At 30.3% G+C, this 21,641-nt stretch overlaps 2 protein-coding genes and 1 long non-coding RNA gene across 3 annotated transcripts; all 3 read left to right on the top strand.

The window, feature by feature from the left end:
* The first annotated feature begins 532 nt into the window (after nucleotides 1–532).
* LOC130669827 (uncharacterized) lies at nucleotides 533–2,236 on the top strand. Its single transcript, XR_008990259.1, has 2 exons — nucleotides 533–936; nucleotides 1,167–2,236. It is a non-coding gene; the product is annotated as an uncharacterized LOC130669827 (long non-coding RNA).
* Nucleotides 2,237–5,038: 2,802 nt separating this feature from the next.
* LOC130670571 (transcription factor che-1-like) lies at nucleotides 5,039–5,386 on the top strand. The gene has a single exon (XM_057473986.1). The coding sequence runs from the start codon at nucleotides 5,039–5,041 to the stop codon at nucleotides 5,384–5,386; it is 348 nt and encodes a 115-aa protein (XP_057329969.1).
* A 5,697-nt stretch (nucleotides 5,387–11,083) lies between these two features.
* On the top strand, nucleotides 11,084–19,588 carry LOC130670570 (uncharacterized). Its single transcript, XM_057473985.1, has 3 exons — nucleotides 11,084–12,933; nucleotides 13,019–13,082; nucleotides 17,848–19,588. The coding sequence occupies exons 1-3, from the start codon at nucleotides 11,196–11,198 to the stop codon at nucleotides 19,586–19,588; spliced, it is 3,543 nt and encodes a 1,180-aa protein (XP_057329968.1). The 5' UTR covers nucleotides 11,084–11,195.
* The last annotated feature ends 2,053 nt before the right edge of the window (nucleotides 19,589–21,641 follow it).

Genomic DNA, 21,641 nt, shown 5'->3' with positions numbered 1-21,641 from the left:
CCTCGGAAGCATTCGGATTCAAAATATTTTTGCCGGGATTGTGGGAGAGATTGCGTTACTCTGAGATCTCTTAATAAACATGTACGCGAAGGCTGCGATAAAGGTCCAAAGTTTACCTGCCATTACTGTAAAAGAGTTTTCAAGCAACGTCATAATTGTAGACGTCACATGCGGAGTGTTCATGGTCATGAATTAGAATCTAATAAATAATAATAATTTATTTTTTTGATAAAAATTTAGTCAAATTTTTTAATCAAAATTTTCAATTTTTAAATTCAAATTCAATTTTTTTTTTCACTTTAAATTAATTTACTGCGCACCATTTACTCATAAATTTTTCCTCATACTTTTTAAAAAAATTATAATAATATTTGAAATATAACCAATTTTCCTTAATTTTAATTTATCATTTTTTGTATTAATTGAAATTTGAAAATAAAATTCAAAAAAAAATTTCTGTTTATTATTTATTATAAAAATTGAATTTTTTTTTTTTTGTAAGATTGATAAAAAAATTTAACTAATTGAGAAATTATTTTTCAGGTGGAGTGAAGACAAGATAAAATTATTTCGCAAAAGGATTTTTATTTCAAGAGATTTTGAAAATTTTTATGTATAATTGAAATTACGTATTAAGTATGTAGTTGCTGTAAATAGTTAATTACTTTTATTGAAATTATTTGTGATTGCGGTAACCCATTAAATTTAATAAAATTCCATTTAATCGTTTGGCTCGAATAATTAATTAACTGCTGAGTGATTTAATTACTAACAATATAAATAAATTTTTTAAAATTACAGTGCCACGGTTGGTGGTGAGGAAAGTCGAGGCACTCAATTCTTACAACAACAAACCGAGTTCTCTTAGATGTTCACGCTGTGGAAAACAGTACCAGCGGGAAAAATCATTCAGAAAACACCAAAGATTTAAATGCGGTAATAAATTTTTTTCAAATTTCATTTTTATCATCGAGAAAAATTTTTTAAAAATTCCTTTTTTCTTTACACAGAAAAAAAAATTTCTTGGCTTAAAAAAATTTTTATCGCTCCAAGAAAATTTTCATTTTTTATTCATAAGGAAAAATTTCTTAGGAGTAAATTTTTTTCGCGCCAAAAAATAGTTTTTTAAATTATAATTAAAAAGAAAAAAATATTTTTTGTTAAAGAATCGATTTGGAAGACAGAAGATCCGTTCGACCAAGAAATTTATGGCCGCCAATCGGAAAACGAGGAAGATGACAGAGATTACAAAGTAGTAAATTTAAAAATAGAAGAACCCGAAAGAAGATTTATTTGCTTAAGATGCGGAAAGTGTTACAAAGCACAGCGTTCATTGTCGCGGCACAAACATCACGAGTGTGGGATCGAACCGCGGAACACGTGCGCGAACTGCGGCCGGAAGTTCGCGCACAAATTCAAACTTGTGAGACACTTGAGGTCTTGCGAGAGAAATCTAGAGAGATAAAATTATTTTTATTTAATATTTATTATTAATATAATTGATGTTATTATTTTTTTCTACTATAGTATATTAATTTCCTGTACTCAATCTCACGATGTAAAATTATTTAAAATGAGCACTGTTTAATTGTTTAGAGCTGGCTGATGTTTAATTAAATATATAAACTATAAATCACTTGTTTAATTTTTTTTTTTTTAATTATGACAATAAATTTATTCATTTCTCTGCTATTTTTTCTGTGACTGTCATGGTCTCACTTGGCTACTGATTACTTGAGCACGCGCCTGAGAAACTCGTGTAATATTTATTTACTTATAATTAATTGTAATAATTAATGATGATAATAATAATCAGTAATGAGTGCAATAATAAACTGACTGATTATTTAAATATTTTGTTTCAGATATCAAGGAATTATTGGAGGTATCGCAGTCATCCTCAGACGCAGAAGATTATTATCCACAAAATCTTCTTGGTGTCGCGTACAAAACTTCGGTTAATGAATCAAAAGAAGTACGAGATCGTGATGGAAAATATGTCTGTACAAAATGTGGCAAATCTTATATCGCTGCGACATCACTGAGACGGCACAGACGTCTCGAGTGTGGTGTCGATCCATCTGAGAAATGTCACATTTGTAACAGACGATTCAGACACAAATTTGTTCTTACTGCTCATGTACAAAATTGTGAAAGAAAATTAATCAGTCTCGGTATCATTCCTTTGGTCGAAACAAATGACGACTAAATTATAAAAAAAAAAAAAAAAAAGAAACAATCAAACAAAAGTTGCCTTTAATTCTTGTCTGTAATTTCCCCAAAAACGTCAATTTGTTTTACAAATCATAGTACTAGATTATTTTTTATTTGCCTTTTACTTTTTTAGTTTTAAATTTAACGCCGCGTCCAGGTCTCGAACCCTAGACCTTTCGCGCTAAAGCCAGCGCATTAACTCACGCTGCTAATGCGGGTCATTATTGTACCTCATACTTATTATTAAATATCTAAACCACATTAAATTACCCCTTTTTTCAATTTAAAAAAATAATTAATTTTAGAAAATACTAAAAATTAATTATTCTCAAAGAATCTTAAGTTTACCAATGTTATGTTTTTTCATTACGAATGTAATTGATACATTAATAAATAATATTTTATGACAAACAAACTCATACAATTTATTAGTGATAAATATATATGTATATCAATGCATGGTCTACTTAATTATAATTTATTACTGCTAACTATTAAATAACAACAATATTATTTTATTAACAAGACAATTTATATTTTCAGTGCATGGATATCCGTGGACTAGAACGACGAGGACTAAACTGCGATCGCTAGGATTTACAGGATTCCGAAATATCGACAACAAACCAACTTTCGTTTGTCTGAATTGCCAGCAATTATTCGCCAGCATGTCGAATCTCCATCGCCACCAAAAATCACACTGCGGATTTAAAAAAAATACCGTCGAGTGCGACAAATGCAAAAAACAGTTCAGCCGCAAAGACGTTTTGCTGAGACATCAATTAAATTTTTGCAGATAATTATGCGATAAATAAAATTCAAAAAATTATTTAAATAATTATCCGTCTGTCGTTAAATAAAAATAAAATAAATAAACACTCGTATTTATTTACTCACTTTTTAAATTCCCCTTTTGTACATAAAATTTATTTAAGTATCGTTAATTTTATATCATTTTTTTTACTAACCCATTAATTGTAATTAAAGTTAATTAATTTCGTGTTAAGAAATGAATAATTTTTTAATTTATTGGCGCTAACATTTTTTTTTGTTGTGCTTGCAGCCTTCAAAATCGAACGGGTATGGAGCTGGTGCGTAAAGAGCGAAGACAACGCGAGTAACCCAGAGGAAGAACTTTCAGCGAATCCTGATCCAGAAGCCGAGGGTCAGAAGAGAATCATACCGCGAACCAGATTCAGCACGACATTCGTGTGCGCTTCTTGTGGACGAAGATACGCTCGCAAAAGCTCTCTGAGACGTCACAAAAAAAAGTGCGTCGTCGAGCCGACACTTCAGTGCATCATCTGCGAGGAAAAATTTTACAAAAACTACCAGCTTGAATTGCACATGAAGCAATGCCTTAAACGTATACAGAAACACGATACGTCTGATAATATATAAATATTAATTTTATATACAGTCGGACCTCGTTATAAGACTAGTTCTGGGCTGAAGGGGAAGAAAATCTTAGAGTTTGCGCCCAAGCTTCTCTATAAGATTCGCCGTTTTGCGTTTTATTTGTGTATTTGGTCCAACTCTGCTCTATTACACAGTATATATATTTTATATATATTTATATATAAACTGAATTTTGTCGTTTTTTTCCCTTAATCGATTTAAGTCATAGTTCGTTAGTCAACGGGAGGTTTTGGCGCGAAATTTTCATTGAGTTGTTGCTGGGGAACGTTAACGCGTAGTCTTATAACGAGGTCTGACTGTACATACATATGATATATAATTTGCATATGATCAATTAATCCAATTATTGATACTTAATTAAATGAAATATATATGGATTTATTTTAAAAGTATTTAAATATTAGAGATGCATTTAAAGTTGTTATTGATTATAAATAAAAAACGAAACTTTATGGTTTGTTTTATATTATTGATAATTATATATATAAATATATATATTAAAGACAATCACTGGGTTAAAATTTATAAATGTTTAATTTTTATCAAGGTCACGAATATATGTTAGTTACTTTAATGTGTGCAATAGATTTATGGTGTGTAATAGATCTTAGATCGATGGTAAGAAATTGTGGAACAAGAAATGAAAAAAAAATATATATGTAGTCTGTAAGAATTGCATTGTGTAATTTATATATTTTCACAAAAATAAAATATGAAATAAACGAATTGATGATTGAGGTTTTTATTATTATTATTCATAGGTTGCAGTTTACAGCCTCTCTAGAGATCTTTTATACTTCTGTCTTTACTGTTTGACCTGCCTGTTTTTTTTTATAGAAATCTATATATTGCATTCGTTCTTGTGTTGAAATTTTCAAAAAATTTTGCTGTACTATAATAATTCGTCGCGTAAGTTTCAAAAATACTATTGGTTCAAAAGTTTATGCATATGGATACATATATATGTGGGTCAAATTAATTAATTGAAAGCATGAGTTACTGTGAGAAGATGTACCCACTTGTAATTATTGTGTTTTGGTTTCAGGGGAGTGGTTGAAGCCTAAGCGATATGTTTGTAAATACTGCGGTGGTGATTTTGGATGGAGGTTCGAATTGCAAGAGCATCTCAAATTAATCTGTATAATTAAAAAACTCAGACGATGAAGATAACTTTTTATTTTTTATTTGATAAATTTATATAGTTAATAAAAAAGAATGAAAAATTAAGTGTTGAGCATTATCCTGTTGTCGTTTTTAGTTATTCGTGCTTCCGGGTGAATGGTAAATGTGAATTTGTCTTGTCTCATCCAGGAATTGTTGAAGAAGGATAATAATAACAGTTGTAATTGACGCGAGAATATTTTTTTGTTTGTTGACTTTCTTAGAGCTTGGCCAGTCACCTGGAATGGCAGTCGAGTGGTTCTATCAATACCAGAGTCTATATCTCCGTCTGGTAGCTGAGCAGAAAATCACCGAAACTCATATTGCTACAGCGGATCAGCTTCCGCCAATGGATCATCTGTCTATGGAGCAGCCTCTGGAAAATTCGTCAGACTTAGCCGGCAAATCGAGCCCTCCTTCGAGTTACTTCTGTCCAAAATGCGGCAACAATTACTCGCGACTTCACTCATTAAACCGGCACATTAAATTCGAGTGCGGGGTCGAGCCGCAGTTCGAGTGTCCCCTGTGCCATAAAAAATCTAAACACAAGCACAATCTTTTGCTCCACATGCGCACGCACCAAAAGCACTAACGTCCTAAGATCTGTACCAATCTTCCAATCTGTTGTTACATACTTCTATTATAGTTTATATTACGTTACTTTTGTATTTAATGGTCTGTAAATAATCTTCGGTAAGACTTAATTTACAATATTAGATCATATTGTAGTGCCATATATTTTTATTCAGGGCAATAATTTCTAAATATAAAAAATTTATTTAGGAATAAAAAATTATTGCTATTGAACCCAAAATGAGCAAACGAACGTAGGAAAGTATTAAATTTAATTTAATAGACAATAATTATAGAGAAACAAATAGTCTGATATAATAGACAGAGTTTATATTAAATATTATTAATTATAAATTTAATAAATTGTTAAACCGTATGATAAAACTAAAAATATTCAAAAAATAAAACAAAGATGTCCTGTATAAGTTTTGAATAAATATTATAAAGACATAACTCTTATTGAGTTAATTCATCTACTCGCATGATCTGAAGTAAATCACTAGTGACTAGAACTGCATCACTATTTATTAATTTTTTTTTTTTGCTAATTACGCTTTCAAATTGACTGTCACCATTTAATAAAATAATAAACACAAGCTGGATTATCGGGCTTGAAAAACCAAACGGTTAGTTCACAAAAAGAGAGTTTATTTTTTTGTTACAGCTTGGGGCCTGGTGCCAGGAGTCAACGAGACCACGTCATCTGTTTACGGACTTTATTCGTGTCCTAAATGTACCCGAAGTTATTCGCACAAGTGCACTCTCATGAGACATCTAAGACTCGAGTGCGGGGTCGGCCCGAGATTTCAATGCTCCAGCTGCAAGAAAAAGTTCAAACATCGACACCATCTAAGAGACCATGAAAAAATCCATGGGCAGAATTTGAATTAACCTGCACTTACTCAAATTTATTTAAGATATTGGATCATTCTTTAGAATATTTAGTCAAAATTTTTTTTTTTTATGCACAAATGCATGAAATATTTTTAAATAAATTCAGTATTACATTATAAATGTATTATCCTTGTATAATAAATTTTCATTTATGTATGACATTGTGATTAAATAAATAAATTATTATTTTTTATATTCTGAAAATATAAAATTAATTATTTTACCACCCAAGTCAAAGAAAATAAATGATCCTAAAGTTAGCAGACAATTTAAAATTTTCGGATTTTTTTTTCAACAAATAAAATCCAAAGAAAAAAAATGAAAAAAATGCACATGTAGAAAATTTAAAAAACTACAAGTGCAATTTTTTTAAATATTTTATTTTTTATAATTTATCGTTATGAATAAATTTCAAAAATTATTAGCCGTCAGCTAACTGTAGTATCATAGAAAATAAAATTTTTCAAAAGATAGAAGACATGTCATATGGTGCAGGCACCGCTTACTAAAGTCATTGGAGACCCCGGGGGTATAAGAAAAGTATTTTGGAAGAACTCTAGCTCATAAAAGTGAATAAAAAAAAATGTTTTCTCAGCTCCGAGCTCTGAGTCTAGATTTATTATCGATTTTTTATAAAAAGTCTTAGACGACCCAGGCCAATTTTTATATAAATTTGAATTTCATCGGATAATTTGTTGTCAATTTTTAAATAAATTTGAATTTTATTACAATTTACTCACCATTTGCTGGTTTTCTTGTCACGATATCTTCGAGGATGGCAGAAAATCGTTGATGTCATCAAAGAATCGAAGACAAAAGGGCAGTAAATATTTTTCCATTCACTTTAAATTTTATTTTCACTATTCAAATAAAACTCACTACTAAAATAAAACTTTCTATTAAAAAAAATTTCACTCACGATTAAAATAAAATTTCGTTCACTATTAAAACAAAAATTCACTCAATATTTAAATAAAACTTCACTCACTATTGAAATTAAACTCACAATTAAAATAAAACTTCACTTGATTATTCACTTACTGATAAACTGCTGTTACACTGACTAATAAAAAATTAAATCGAATTCCGTGATTTTGATTATCGATTACACAAATTTGAATATTGCGACACTTGATTTTTTATCTCGAGTCGATATTTGAAAATTTCAAGTGAAAAAATGGCGGAATATTCTGTAATGACGACAAAATTTAAACCAAAAGAAAAAAAAAATATAATTTTTAATTGAAAAAAAAATTAATTATTTAAATAGATCTTTAAAATAACAAAAAATAAATTGAGCAGAGGCTGAAACATTTAAATATAATATTAAAGTAGATAGAAATTCAAAATAAAGAAATTCCAAGACCTCGAGCCCCCATTTTTCCACGAAATTATCGATCAACTCTTGACTTCATTCAGTCGTTAAAAATAAATTAAAACACTTTTATTTTTATTCACTTCACTATATACTCACTAAATCTTACTAACACTTTTATTTAGTCACTTCACGTTTTTTTATTCCACTAGATTTTTTTTTTTTTTAAATGACCGATCCATTGTCGCCCTGCACTTTTTTTCAAACACTATATTATAACTTAATTATAATTAAATAATAAATTTCATGTCTTTAATTTAAAATTAATGTCAGTATATTAATTAATAAACTCATTTAAATAATTATTTATCTAATACTCGATCAAGCAAATTACCGGAGATGTCAACAATGGAAATGAAGCACTAATGAGCATCAATATGAAGTTGGCTTGAGCTTCAGCATTTTCGCGGTCTCCCATTGGTTTAAATTTTTCAAAATTACCGAATCAAATAATTCACAACTAAATCGCGAATGTTTCGACTCCAGTGTCTTGTGGGTGATTTACAATCAAGTGAGAAGTTAGTTTCGCACTTCACACTCTAGCGTAAGCATTTCGGGGTCAGTAATTCTCAATTTATTTAAATTCTCTGTTATCGTAATAAATAAAATATTTAATTGAATTATTCAGTAAAAAATTTGTGCGTGATAGTAGTGAAGTAAGTGAATTATTTTTAGTGCGCGAGTGAAGTAAGTGAATTTTAAAAGTTAAAAAATTTTAAAAAATGCTAGTGAGTGTCTATCAGCACAAAGTCACGGTTTGTTTATTCGTTTAGTGATTTCGTGTTTTATTCTTTACTGAGTCGGAAATAAAGTGATAAGTGTCAATAAGTAGTGAATTTGATAACTGAAGTCATTAGAATAAATATTTTTTTAAAATTCGAAATATAAAAAAAAAGGCGGATTTAGCACTAATGGGCAACAATATGAAGTTGGCTAGAGTTTTTATTGTTACTTAAAATTTGAATCAGAATGTGGCTTCTGATTGGCAAAAAATTCAAAGCGGACTCTAGGTCCTCTGGGTAACTTCTAAATTAGGGGGAAGTGAATTTTGGTTGGAGATCGAGCTCAGTGATAACGTCAGCTGATTAAGTTCAAGTTGAAGTTTGGTTAGTGGTAACTTTTAAAATTCACTATAATTAAAACAAAAAGTATATTTAAATTAAATCATTAAGTGAAAAGTGTTCTTGTGATAATAGTGAAGTGAGTTAATTATTTTTTGTACATGAGTAAAGTAAGTGAATGTAAAAAGTTAAAAAAAAAAATGGTGAAGTAAATTTTGATGTCAGTGTAAATTTTCAGTTCGTTTTATTATTTTTGTTTTTTATTTCTCCAAGTATTATCAATAAATTAAAACGCGCGAGTGAGTGCAGTGAATATTGTATTTTAAAAAATGATCCTGAAGTTAACAGACGAATATCAATTTCCAGATTTTTTTACAACACATCAATTACAAAAAAAAAAAAGAACTAAAAATACGCATGTAGGAAATTGGAAAAACTATAGGTGCAATTTTTTCAAATATTTTTTTATTATAATTTATCGTTTTAAAAAAAATCCAAAAATTATCAGACGTCTGCTAACTTCAGTATCATTTTAAAAACCATTAAAAAAGCTAACGAGTCTCAGAACCCTTTCAATTGATCACCTGAGGAACTTTGATGTTATCATCACTGCAGTCTTACAAGAAAAATCAGCAACCGGTGAGTGAATTTTCAAAATATTTAATAACATTGCGGTAAAAATAAACGAAATTATCAATTTAAAAATATTAAATGATATGAAAAAATAGTTGGTTAAAATCGACGGGAAAAAAAATGAAAAATAAAGCTGACAAAAAATATTTTATCTCATATCGTATCCGATTCAATCTGGATTTAATTATCAATGATTTTACAATTATAAATTAATATATACAGATATATGACAAATTTATAAACGTCTTACGAGTAAATCAAAAATTTACACGGCAATACATTACATTATGTGCTGATCGAAAGAGACCAAAAAGACAAAAATCTAGAATAAATTTTCGACGATCTGATAAATTATATTCTAAGTTATTTAGAAATTTCTGTTAGAAATTCGGTTATTGAAAATCAGATCAAAACCAAAAACTTCCCTTTTTTTTTAAATTTTCAATTATTTTAGCGGGAAATTAAAATGAAACATTAGCCTATGAAATAAAAAAACAAAATGATTTAAATAATATTAAATATTTATTACAATGTATACATACACATAGAGACGAAAAATCACATTAAATAAACAAATTATGTCGTTACAACGAAGATTATTAAAATTTTCGAATTCTTTATCATAAAAAGATGTTGCGATTACTTCGCAACAATCATACGGTAAATGAGTGAGAAATAAATTAAATATTATTTCCCAACTTTTTTCTATTGAAGTACTTCTTTTAATGGCAGATTTCAAACGAATTTCAAATATGCAATAATAGCCATTCAAAACATCTAAATAATCAGTTAGACATGAACTCCGAAAATTTTTTTGAAATGAAAGTCTTACTAGCTCTGCCATTTAACAAGTCAATACATGCCATACAGAAATTTCAGTATTTCCAATCGTTGTTTGTTTTGCATATCTGATACCATCTTCAAAGTCTTTTTTAATATTTTCAAGCTCTTGTGTTAATAATCGTTAGTAATAGTAGATTTTCGTCTGCGCCATTGTTCAAAAGCAACGCCGCTACTTTAACATAGTTCTCAAATACCGTGATGTGGATTGGATGGTGAACATCGGCGCATTTTGGGGTAACACTTGCTCCATATTTTAAAAGAACTTGTACACCCTTTATTTTATTACTTAAAAATGCATGAAATTACTGCGTGTTCCCATTGGTCCGCCATTTGATAGAAAATTAAAACGTGCTCCATGAGAAATAAGAAGGCTTATGATCTCGATATGTCCATTCAATGCTGCCACGTCCAAAGGTGACATGTCGTTTCGTCCTAAACCATTAACATCTGCACCTTCGCGAATCCACACCTTGACCACTGTCATATCGCCAACTCCAACGGCATCTTCAAATGATCCTCTAATTGCATATCTCGATTTAATTTGAGTAATTTTTTCACGTAGAGCCTTGGAAGTTCTTGATTTATTTCCAGTTTCTCTAAAATTGTAATAGTTTTCTCCACCTCGAATTAGATTTCTTGAAGTAATATAACTGCTTGTAACACTCGACATATTTTTAATTATAGGTTTTATACAATATAAGATATACGCACAGGTTTAATTTTTCACTAATGGAAACACGTGGTCGTTACTTAGAGAATGTGTTCTACTGTAGTTTGAGTTTGAGGCAGGTCAGTCTCTTGCATATAGTTATGCTGTTTCCCCCCTCTACATTTTCATCCCCACCCTAATGTAAGATATATTGCGTTGTGGTCAGGTATATTTCGTTTCAGAATTCAACCCAATCGCCAACATACTCAAACTACAGTAGAACACATTCTCCAAGTAAAGACCACGTGTTTCCATTAGTGAAAAATTAACCTGTACGTATATCGTCTATCGTATTAAACCTATAATTAAAAATATGTCAAATGCTACAAGCAGTTATATTACTTCAAGTAATCAAGTTCGAGATGGAGACGAGAATTGCGATTTAGTAAAAATTTCAAATGAATCAGAAGTTTCGGTGGTCTCAAGTAAAAATCGTGTTTCAAGGCCGGCATTCAAGAACGAACTACAAAAAATTGCGGAGTCGCTAAGGAAAAACGGAGTTGAATTGATTGATAAAAGTAATTCTTTAGTTGGAGGATCACTTAAATATGCCGCCCGAGTTGGCGATATTAAACTGGTCGAGCTGCGGATTCGTCAAGGTGCCGATGTTAATGGTTCAGAGCGAAAAGGCAGTTCTCCACTTCACATGGCAGCATGGTACGGACATCCCAAAATCATTGAACTTCTTATTAAAAACGGAGCACGTCTTGATTCAGTATTAAATGGACCAACGAAAAATGGATATACGCCGCTACATCTTGCATGTTTAAACAATAAAATTAAGTGTGTAAAAGTTCTATTAAAATATGGAGCAAGTGTTGCCCCAAAATGCGCCGATGTTCACCATCCAATCCACATTGCGGTATTTAAGAACTATGTTGAAGTAGCGGCGTTGCTTTTGGACAATGGCGCAGACGTAAATCTACGATATAATAATAAATTCTTTCATAATAAATGGAAACAATCAATTTTTTGGAAGGACATGGATTTAACGCTGTTACACTGCTCGATTGCTCGAAAATATAAAGAAATGACAACATTATTATTGGAGCATGGAGCTGATATTTTTTTAAATACAAGGTCAAATAAAACATCATTGATGCACGCTGTTGAAGCAAAAAATGTAGAATTGGTTAAATCATTTTTGGCGAAAGGTGCAAATCCCAACGATCGAGATATTTATGGTGAACCAGTCGTGTTTTTCACGGTCTTAAATGCCTATAGTTATCAATCTACTTATAATAAAGAAGAATTTCGTTTTCATGACGAGAAATTGCATATAATTGGTCTTTTATGCGATGCCGGAGCTGACGCCAATGCGAAATTCCGATCAAATAGATCTTTTGATACACTTATTCACTACGCGTGTATGTATGGACAGGATACGATCGCTACTTATATATTTCATTTGACCAATTTTGATTATCGGATCATTGATTGTGCAACAATCCAACTTTCGAAAGTAGTACGGGGAGCTATCTCCCGAGATGATGAAAATGATTCGAAATTCATAGAAGATCTTTACCAAAGTTTTTTTCAGGTACAATATGAATTAGTGAGCTGCATATTTCGTATACAAGTGATTGGTGTTCCAGTCAAAGAGGAATTATTATCGGCAATACACTCTTTTTCAGATGACAGTCGCAGCCCAGAAGATTACAGGCAAATGCTCGAAGATATTAAAAGAGACCTCGGAGATGAGATCACATACGCAAAGCAAAAAACAATTGGAAATACTGGAATTTCTTTTTGGCATGTATTGACTTGTAAAATGTCAGAGTTAGTAAAACTTTTATTTCAGGAAGATTTTCGAAATTTACCTATAATTGATTATTTAGAAGAATTGAATCACTATAATGGTATGATTCAAGTTCGTTTGAAATCTGCCATTAAAAGAAGTAAAAGAATTACTTTGATAGAAAAAAGTAGGGAAATAATATTTGATTTATTTCACACTCATTTCCCGTATGATTGTTGCGAAATAATTGCAACATCTTTCGATGATAAAGAACTAGAAGATTTTATGAATCTTTGTAGCAACGATATAATTTGTTAACTTTGATTTTATTTCATGTATATATATTGTATAATAAATATTTAATATTATTTAAATCTTTTTGTTTTTTTATTTCATAGCGTCAAATCCTTTATTCCTTAGTTATAGTAAAAATTATCTAAAAAAAAAATTATTTGATTGTTTGTTCGCTTTGCAAAAATAAGAAAAAAAAATGATTTTTTCAAATTAATAAAATTTATTATTTTTTTTTATAACTACAAAAATTTTTAAGATGTTACCCTATCACTAGTAGGATTCGCAGGAATGTCTTATGTAAATTTATAGCACCAAAAACAGCACAGCTGTAATAGATTGCGCCACCCGAGTCAAAATTAAAAAGGTGATTTGAGCCTCCAAACCCTACACAAGGGTAAGGAGGTTCAAACCATCTTTTTAGAATGTGAAGATCCATACATTAAAAAGGTGATTTGAACCTAAACGTGGTAACTTTGCCCGCTTTTACCAAGTTTAGGTTCAAATCATCTTTTTAAAAAGGTAAAATAAGCCTCCAGAGCCTAAATTTATAGATCGAGAAAGACTCTCATCGGATCGCGTACAATTGGTAAAGAAACAGAAGGGAAAAGGGGGCCACTAATTAGAAATGGCCACCATGATCGAAAAAATTTGAAATTTTAAAATTCCAAAAATACTTTTTTAGTTATAAATGTTTTGTTGCAAGTTAAAAAATAATAAAATTTTTAATATTAATAATAATAGCTAAAGTTATACGAGTAGGCGTTCTAATACAATAGTACTAAGTCATTCGAAATTCGAATTGAATAATTAGAGCTTTTGACTTATTAGGATATGATTAATTAATTATTTTATGTGATCAATAAATACGAATGATGTATTGGATAACGGAAACTGCCAAAGAAATTGAAAAAAACTGCTGAAAAATGATCTGCTGCTAACGGGATTCGAAACCAAGACCTAATGAATAGGAAGCACAACCACTGCCACACTGCTACTCGGACGCTCACGTTTAGTGGGAAATATCTTTATGTAATTAGAACGCAGATATTATTATAACAATAATATCATGCTAAAGAATTAAGCTCATTCGAAGTTACAGATTAAAAGTATGGTAGGCCATGGAGGGTTAAAACATCTTTTTAACCCTTTAGAGTCTGACCTTGAAACCCCACTCTTCGAACTGGCGGAGCCCGATAGAATTAGAAAGAGCGCGAAGCAAATGTGACAGGGCCGTATTATAAGAGAAAAAATTTCACCTAAGCGGGAATTAAAAATTATTTTATTTTTTATTTTTAATTTATTAAATAATAAATATCAAAGGACTTAAATTCAAAGTACGAACAATATTTGGTTTCATTATAAATATAGTTAAGTAATATTGCAATTATCTAGCAATGTATAAAATTTTTTTAATTTTTCTAACCTTACTTTCGGAGACTGTTTCCTCACGTCAACAATACTAACTACGGCACTGTCGATGAACGCAGCGCGAGATTCAAACGAGTGGAAGGGTACTCACAGGCACACTACTATACTCTCACATGTCACTCATACATGCTCACGGGACTCTACGATTCGCGCTCTCCCCACTAGTCTCACACGGAGACGTTTCGAGATCTTCTGACTCTAAAGGGTTAAAAAAGTAATTCTCCATGCGCTTCGTTTAGGGTATTGAGGACTTCAATAACATATTACATTCAGCGGCAAGTCCAACATCAAAAGAATTGAGGTTTTAGAGGCTCAAACTACTGTTTTAATTTTGACTCGGGCAAGTACACGTTCAAACTGCAATAACATATTGACTATATTACTTTACAAAAATATTTAAAACCACTAAATAATGCCAATTATTAATTTATTTAAAGAAAATATGTACAATCGTTTTTTTTTCCTGCGTATTTTAAACATAATTCGAATCATATATTAAATTTAATAACATTAACTAATTCTATCATACACTGGAAGAAATTTTCTTTAAAAATTACCGTTAAATTCACGGTAATCGTGGGACGAATGGCACGACCTAATCATTCATCGGTAAGTGAGATAATTTTTAACTTTATTTTCCAACGAATTTTACCGTAGTCTACTGTAAATTTTATTATTCGGTTTTCAGTAAATTTTATGGAGTCTACTACAAAATAAATAAATTTTTTCGTAATTTTTATTTCAAAAATGGTAATAAATAAATGCGCCGCATTATGTCCCACGATTACAGTGAATTTAACGGTAATTTTTAAAGGAAATTTCTTTCCGTGTATTATTTGGGTATATTTTATAGAATTATTTGAAATTTTATTTTTTATAAGGTTGATATTTTATAAATTTTATAACTTTGTTCTTTATGACTAATTTTTGGTAAAATTACTCGATGAACATTAACAGAAAATTTACTTATGCAAAAATATTTTCTTGCGGCCAATATATTTCTTTGACTGAATATTTTAAATAGTAATTAAGTTTTTCTTTTTTTTTAATATTGTATTTATAAGTCATAGTAAGAATTGTAATGAAATAGTCTGGTTTTGCATATCATTTATTTTTAAAAACAAATTTTTTTTCAAATTTCAAAAGTAAGAGTCGCAGATACATTATTTTTTTCCATTCATAAAACTTTAATTAAATTTGAAATTTTAATTCCACTCGACATCTGAATAATTTTCATACCAACTATCAGTTAAATTATAGTTAAAATACCAATTAAAAAATTTAATTACACCACAATAATTACAGTCCATTTACTACTAATACATAAATTAAAATCTACTCATTATTTAAATACTTAAAAATAATAATTAAATTCTAATTTACCGAATAATTAAATTTCAATATTTCACAAAGTAATTACAGACATGAGATCATTATTTTATTTATTATATTACACTTATTTTTTTTTAAATTATTAAGAATCATTTTTCTCACATTATTACTAGGAATAATAATTATTATTATTATTTGAATCTTGAATTTTAAAATAGATTATTTTGATTTATTTTCTCCATGTGCATATTTTTATTTTTGTTTTTCTTCAAATTTAATTGTTTAAAAAAAATCCGGAAATTACTAATTGTCTGCTAACTTCAGGATCATAAATTATCAGACGTCTGCTAACTTCAGTATCATTTTAAAAACCATTAAAAAAGCTAACGAGTCTTAGAACCCTTTCAATTGATCACCTGAGGCACTTTGATGTTATCATCACTGCAGTCTTACAAATAAAATCCGCAACCGGTGAATGAACTTTCAAAATATTTAATAACACTGCGGTAAAAATAATCGAAATTATCGATTCAGAAATATTAAATGATATAAAAAAGTAGTTGGTTAAAATCGACGAGAAACAAATTGAAAAATAAAGTTGACAAAAAATATTTTATCTCATATCGTATCCGATTCAATCTGGATTTTATTATCAATGATTTTATAAATATAAATTAATATATACAGATATATATTACAAAGTTATTAAGAAATTTCTGTTAGAAATTCAATTATTGAAAATCAGATCAAAACCAAAAACTTCCTTTTTTTTTTTTTAAATTTTCAATTATTTTAGCGGGAAATTAAAAATGAAACATTAGCCTATGAAATAAAAAAACAAAAAGATTTAAATAATATTAAATATTTATTACAAAGTATACATGTATATAGAGACGAAAAATCACATTAAATAAACAAATTATGTCGTTACAACGAAGATTTATAAAATTTTTGAATTCTTTATCATAAAAAGATGTTGCGATTACTTCGCAACAATCATACGGTAAATGAGTGAGAAATAAATTAAATATTATTTCCCAACTTTTTTCTATTGAAGTACTTCTTTTAATGGCAGATTTCAAACGAATTTCAAATATGCAATAATAGCGATTCAAAACATCTAAATAATCAGTTAGACATGAACTTCGAAAATCTTTTTGAAATAAAAGTCTTACTAGCTCTGCCATTTAACAAGTCAATACATGCCATACAGAAATTTCAGTATTTCCAATCTTTGTTTGTTTTGCATATCTGATACCATCTTTAAAGTCTTTTTTAATATTTTCAAGCTCTTGTGTTAATAATCGTTAGAAGTAGTAGATTTTTGTCTACGCCATTGTTCAAAACCAACGCCGCTACTTTAACATAGTTCTTAAATACCATGATGTGGATTGGATGGTGAACATCGGCGCATTTTGGGGTAACACTTGCTCCATATTTTAAAAGAACTTGTACACCCTTTATTTTATTACTTAAAAATGCATGAAATTACTGCGTGTTCCCATTGGTCCGCCATTTGATAGAAAATTAAAACGTGCTCCATGAGAAATAAGAAGGCTTATGATCTCGATATGTCCATTCAAAGCTGCCACGTCCAAAGGTGACATGTCGTGTTGTCCTAAACCATTAACATCTGCACCTTCGCGAATCCACACCTTGACCACTGTCATATCGCCAACTCTAACGGCATCTTCAAATGATCCTCTAATTGCATATCTCGATTTAATTTGAGTAAGTTTTTCACGTAGAGCCTTGGAAGTTCTTGATTTATTTCCAGTTTCTCTAAAATTGTAATAGTTTTCTCCACCTCGAATTAGATTTCTTGAAGTAATATAACTGCTTGTAACACTCGACATATTTTTAATTATAAATTTTATACAATAGACGATATACGCACAGGTTTAATTTTCCACTAGTGAAAACACGTGGTCGTTACTTGGAGAATATGTATGCTACTGTAGTTTGAGTTTGAGGCAGGTCAGTCTCTTGCATATAGTTATGCTGTTTCCCCCCTCTACATTTTCATCTCTACCCTAATGTAAGATATATTGCGTTGTGGTCAGGTATATTTCGTTTCAGAATTCAACCCAATCGCCAAAATACTCAAACTACAGTAGAACACATTCTCCAAGTAAAGACCACGTGTTTCCATTAGCTAAAAATTAACCTGTAGGTATATCGTCTATCGTATAAAACCTATAATTGAAAATATGTCGAGTGTTACAAGCAGTGATATTACTTCAAGTAATCAAGTTCGAGATGAAGACGAGAATGTAGTCTCTAGTAAAAATTGTGTTTCAAGGCCGGCATTCAAGAACGAACTACAAAACATTGCGGAATCGCTAAGAAAAAACGGAGTTGAATTGATTGATAAAAGTAATTCTTTAGTTGGAGGATCACTTAAATATGCCGTCCGAGTTGGCGATATTAAACTGGCCGAGCTGCGGATTCGTCAAGGTGCCAATGTTAATGGTTCAGAGCGAAAAGGCAGTTCTCCACTTCACATGGCAGCATGGTACGGACATCCCAAAATCATTGAACTTCTTATTAATAATGGAGCACGTCTTGATTCAGTATTAAATGGACCAACGAAAAATGGATATACACCGCTACATCTTGCATGTTTAAACAATAAAATTAAGTGTGTAAAAGTTCTATTAAAATATGGAGCAAGTGTTACCCCAAAATGCGCCGATGTTCACCATCCAATCCACATCGCGGTATTTAAGAACTATGTTGAAGTAGCGGCGTTGCTTTTGGACAATGGCGCAGACGTAAATCTACGATATAATAATAAATTCTTTCATAATAAATGGAAACAATCAATTTTTTGGAAGGACATGGATTTAACGCTGTTACACTGCTCGATTGCTCGAAAATATAAAGAAATGACAACATTATTATTGGAGCATGGAGCTGATATTTTTTTAAATACAAGGTCAAATAAAACATCATTGATGCACGCTGTTGAAGCAAAAAATGTCGAGTTGGTTAAATCATTTTTGGCGAAAGGTGCAAATCCCAACGATCGAGATATTTATGGTGAACCAGTCGTGTTTTTCACGGTCTTAAATGCCTATAGTTATCAATCTACTTATAATAAAGAAGAATTTCGTTTTCATGACGAGAAATTGCATATAATTGGTCTTTTATGCGATGCCGGAGCTGACGCCAATGCGAAATTCCGATCAAATAGATCTTTTGATACACTTATTCACTACGCGTGTATGTATGGACAGGATACGATCGCTACTTATATATTTCATTTGACCAATTTTGATTATCGGATCATTGATTGTGCAACAATCCAACTTTCGAAAGTAGTACGGGGAGCTATCTCCCGAGATGATGAAAATGATTCGAAATTCATAGAAGATCTTTACCAAAGTTTTTTTCAGGTACAATATGAATTAGTGAGCTGCATATTTCGTATACAAGTGATTGGTGTTCCAGTCAAAGAGGAATTATTATCGGCAATACACTCTTTTTCAGATGACAGTCGCAGCCCAGAAGATTACAGGCAAATGCTCGAAGATATTAAAAGAGACCTCGGAGATGAGATCACATACGCAAAGCAAAAAACAATTGGAAATACTGGAATTTCTTTTTGGCATGTATTGACTTGTAAAATGTCAGAGTTAGTAAAACTTTCATTTCAGGAAGATTTTCGGAATTTACCTATAATTGATTATTTAGAAGAATTGAATCACTATTATGGTATGACTGAAGTTCGTTGGAAATCTGCCATTAAAAGAAGTAAAAGAATTACTTTGATAGAAAAAAGTAGGGAAATAATATTTGATTTATTTCACACTCATTTACCGTATGATTGTTGCGAAATAATTGCAACATCTTTCGATGATAAAGAACTAGAAGATTTTATGAATCTTTGTAGCAAAGATATAATTTGTTAAGTTTGATTAGACTTTATGTATATATATTTTATAATAAATATTTAATATTATTTAAATCTTTTTGTTTTTTTATTTCATAGGCTAATGTTTCATTTTTTTTTTCATAGCGTCAAGTCCTTTATTCCTTAGTTGTAGTAAAAATTATCTAAAAACAAAATTATTTGATTGTTTGTTCGCTTTGCAAAAATAAGAAAAAAAAATGATTTTTTCAAATTAATAAAATTTATTATTTTTTTTTTATAACTACAAAAATTTTTAAGATGTTACCCTATCACTAGTAGGATTCGCAGGAATGTCTTATGTAAATTTATAGCACCAAAAACAGCACAGCTGTAATAGATTGCGCCACCCGAGTCAAAATTAAAAAGGTGATTTGAGCCTCCAAACCCTACACGAGGGTAAGGAGGTTCAAATCATCTTTTTAGAATGTGAAGATCCATACATTAAAAAGGTGATTTGAACCTAAACGTGGTAACTTTGCCCGCTTTTACCAAGTTTAGGTTCAAATCATCTTTTTAAAAAGGTAAAATAAGCCTCCAGAGCCTAAATTTATAGATCGAGAAAGACTCTCATCGGATCGCGTACAATTGGTAAAGAAACAGAAGGGAAAAGGGGGCCACTAATTAGAAATGGCCACCATGATCGAAAAAATTTGAAATTTGAAAATTCCAAAAATACTTTCTTAGTAATAAATGTTTTGTTGCAAGTTAAAAAATAATAAAATTTTAAATATTAATAATAATAGCTAAAGTTATACGAGTAGGCGTTCTAATACAATAGTACTAAGTCATTCGAAATTCGAATTGAATAATTAGAGCTTTTGACTTATTAGGATATGATTCATTAATTATTTTATGTGAACAATAAATACGAATGATGTATTGGATAACGAAAACTGCCAAAGAAATTGAAAAAAACTGCTGAAAAATAATCTGCTGCTAACGGGATTCGAAACCAAGACCTAACGAATATGAAGCACAACCACTGCCGCACTGCTACTCGGACGCTCACGTTTAGTGGGAAATATCTTTATGTAATTAGAACGCACATATTATTATAACAATAATATCATGCTAAAGAATTAAGCTCATTCGAAGTTACAAATTAAAAGCATGGTAGGCCATGGAGGGTTAAAACATCTTTTTAACCCTTTAGAGTCTGACCTTGAAACCCCACTCTTCGAACTGGCGGAGCCCGATAGAATTAGAAAGAGCGCGAAGCAAATGTGACAGGGCCGTATTATAAGAGAAAAAATTTCACCTAAGCGGGAATTAAAAATTATTTTATTTTTTATTTTTAATTTATTAAATAATAAATATCAAAGGACTTAAATTCAAAGTAAGAACAACATTTGGTTTCATTATAAATATATTTAAGTAATATTGCAATTTCCTAGCAATGTATAAAATTTTTTTAATTTTTCTAACCTTACTTTTGGAGACTATTTCCTCACGTCAACAATACTAACTACGGCACTGTCGATGAATGCAGCGCGAGATTCAAACGAGTGGAAGGGTACTCACAGGCACACTACTATACTCTCACATGTCACTCATACATGCTCACGGGACTCTACGATTCGCGCTCTCCCCACTAGTCTCACACGGAGACGTTTCGAGATCTTCTGACTCTAAAGGGTTAAAAAGGTAATTAAGTCCTCCATGCGCTTCGTTTAGGGTATTGAGGACTTAAATAACATATTACATTCAGCGGCAAGTCCAACATCAAAAGAATTGAGGCTTTGGAGGAGCAAACTACTGTTTTAATTTTGACTCGGGCAAGTACACGTTCAAACTGCAATAACATATTGACTATATTACTTTACAAAAATATTTAAAACCACTAAATAATGCCAATCATTAATTTATTAATTTATTTAAAGAAAATATATACAATCGTTTTTTTTTCCTGCGTATTTTAAACATAATTCGAATCATATACCAAATTTAATAACATTAACTAATTCTATCATACACTGGAAAAAATTTTTTTAAAAATTACCGTTAAATTCACGGTAATCGTGGGACGAATGACGCGACCTAATCATTCATCG

The sequence above is a fragment of the Microplitis mediator genome, chromosome 6 (genome assembly GCF_029852145.1).
Source record: "Microplitis mediator isolate UGA2020A chromosome 6, iyMicMedi2.1, whole genome shotgun sequence".
Lineage (NCBI taxonomy): Eukaryota > Metazoa > Arthropoda > Insecta > Hymenoptera > Braconidae > Microplitis > Microplitis mediator.
This window is presented reverse-complemented; position numbering and strand designations above follow the sequence as displayed.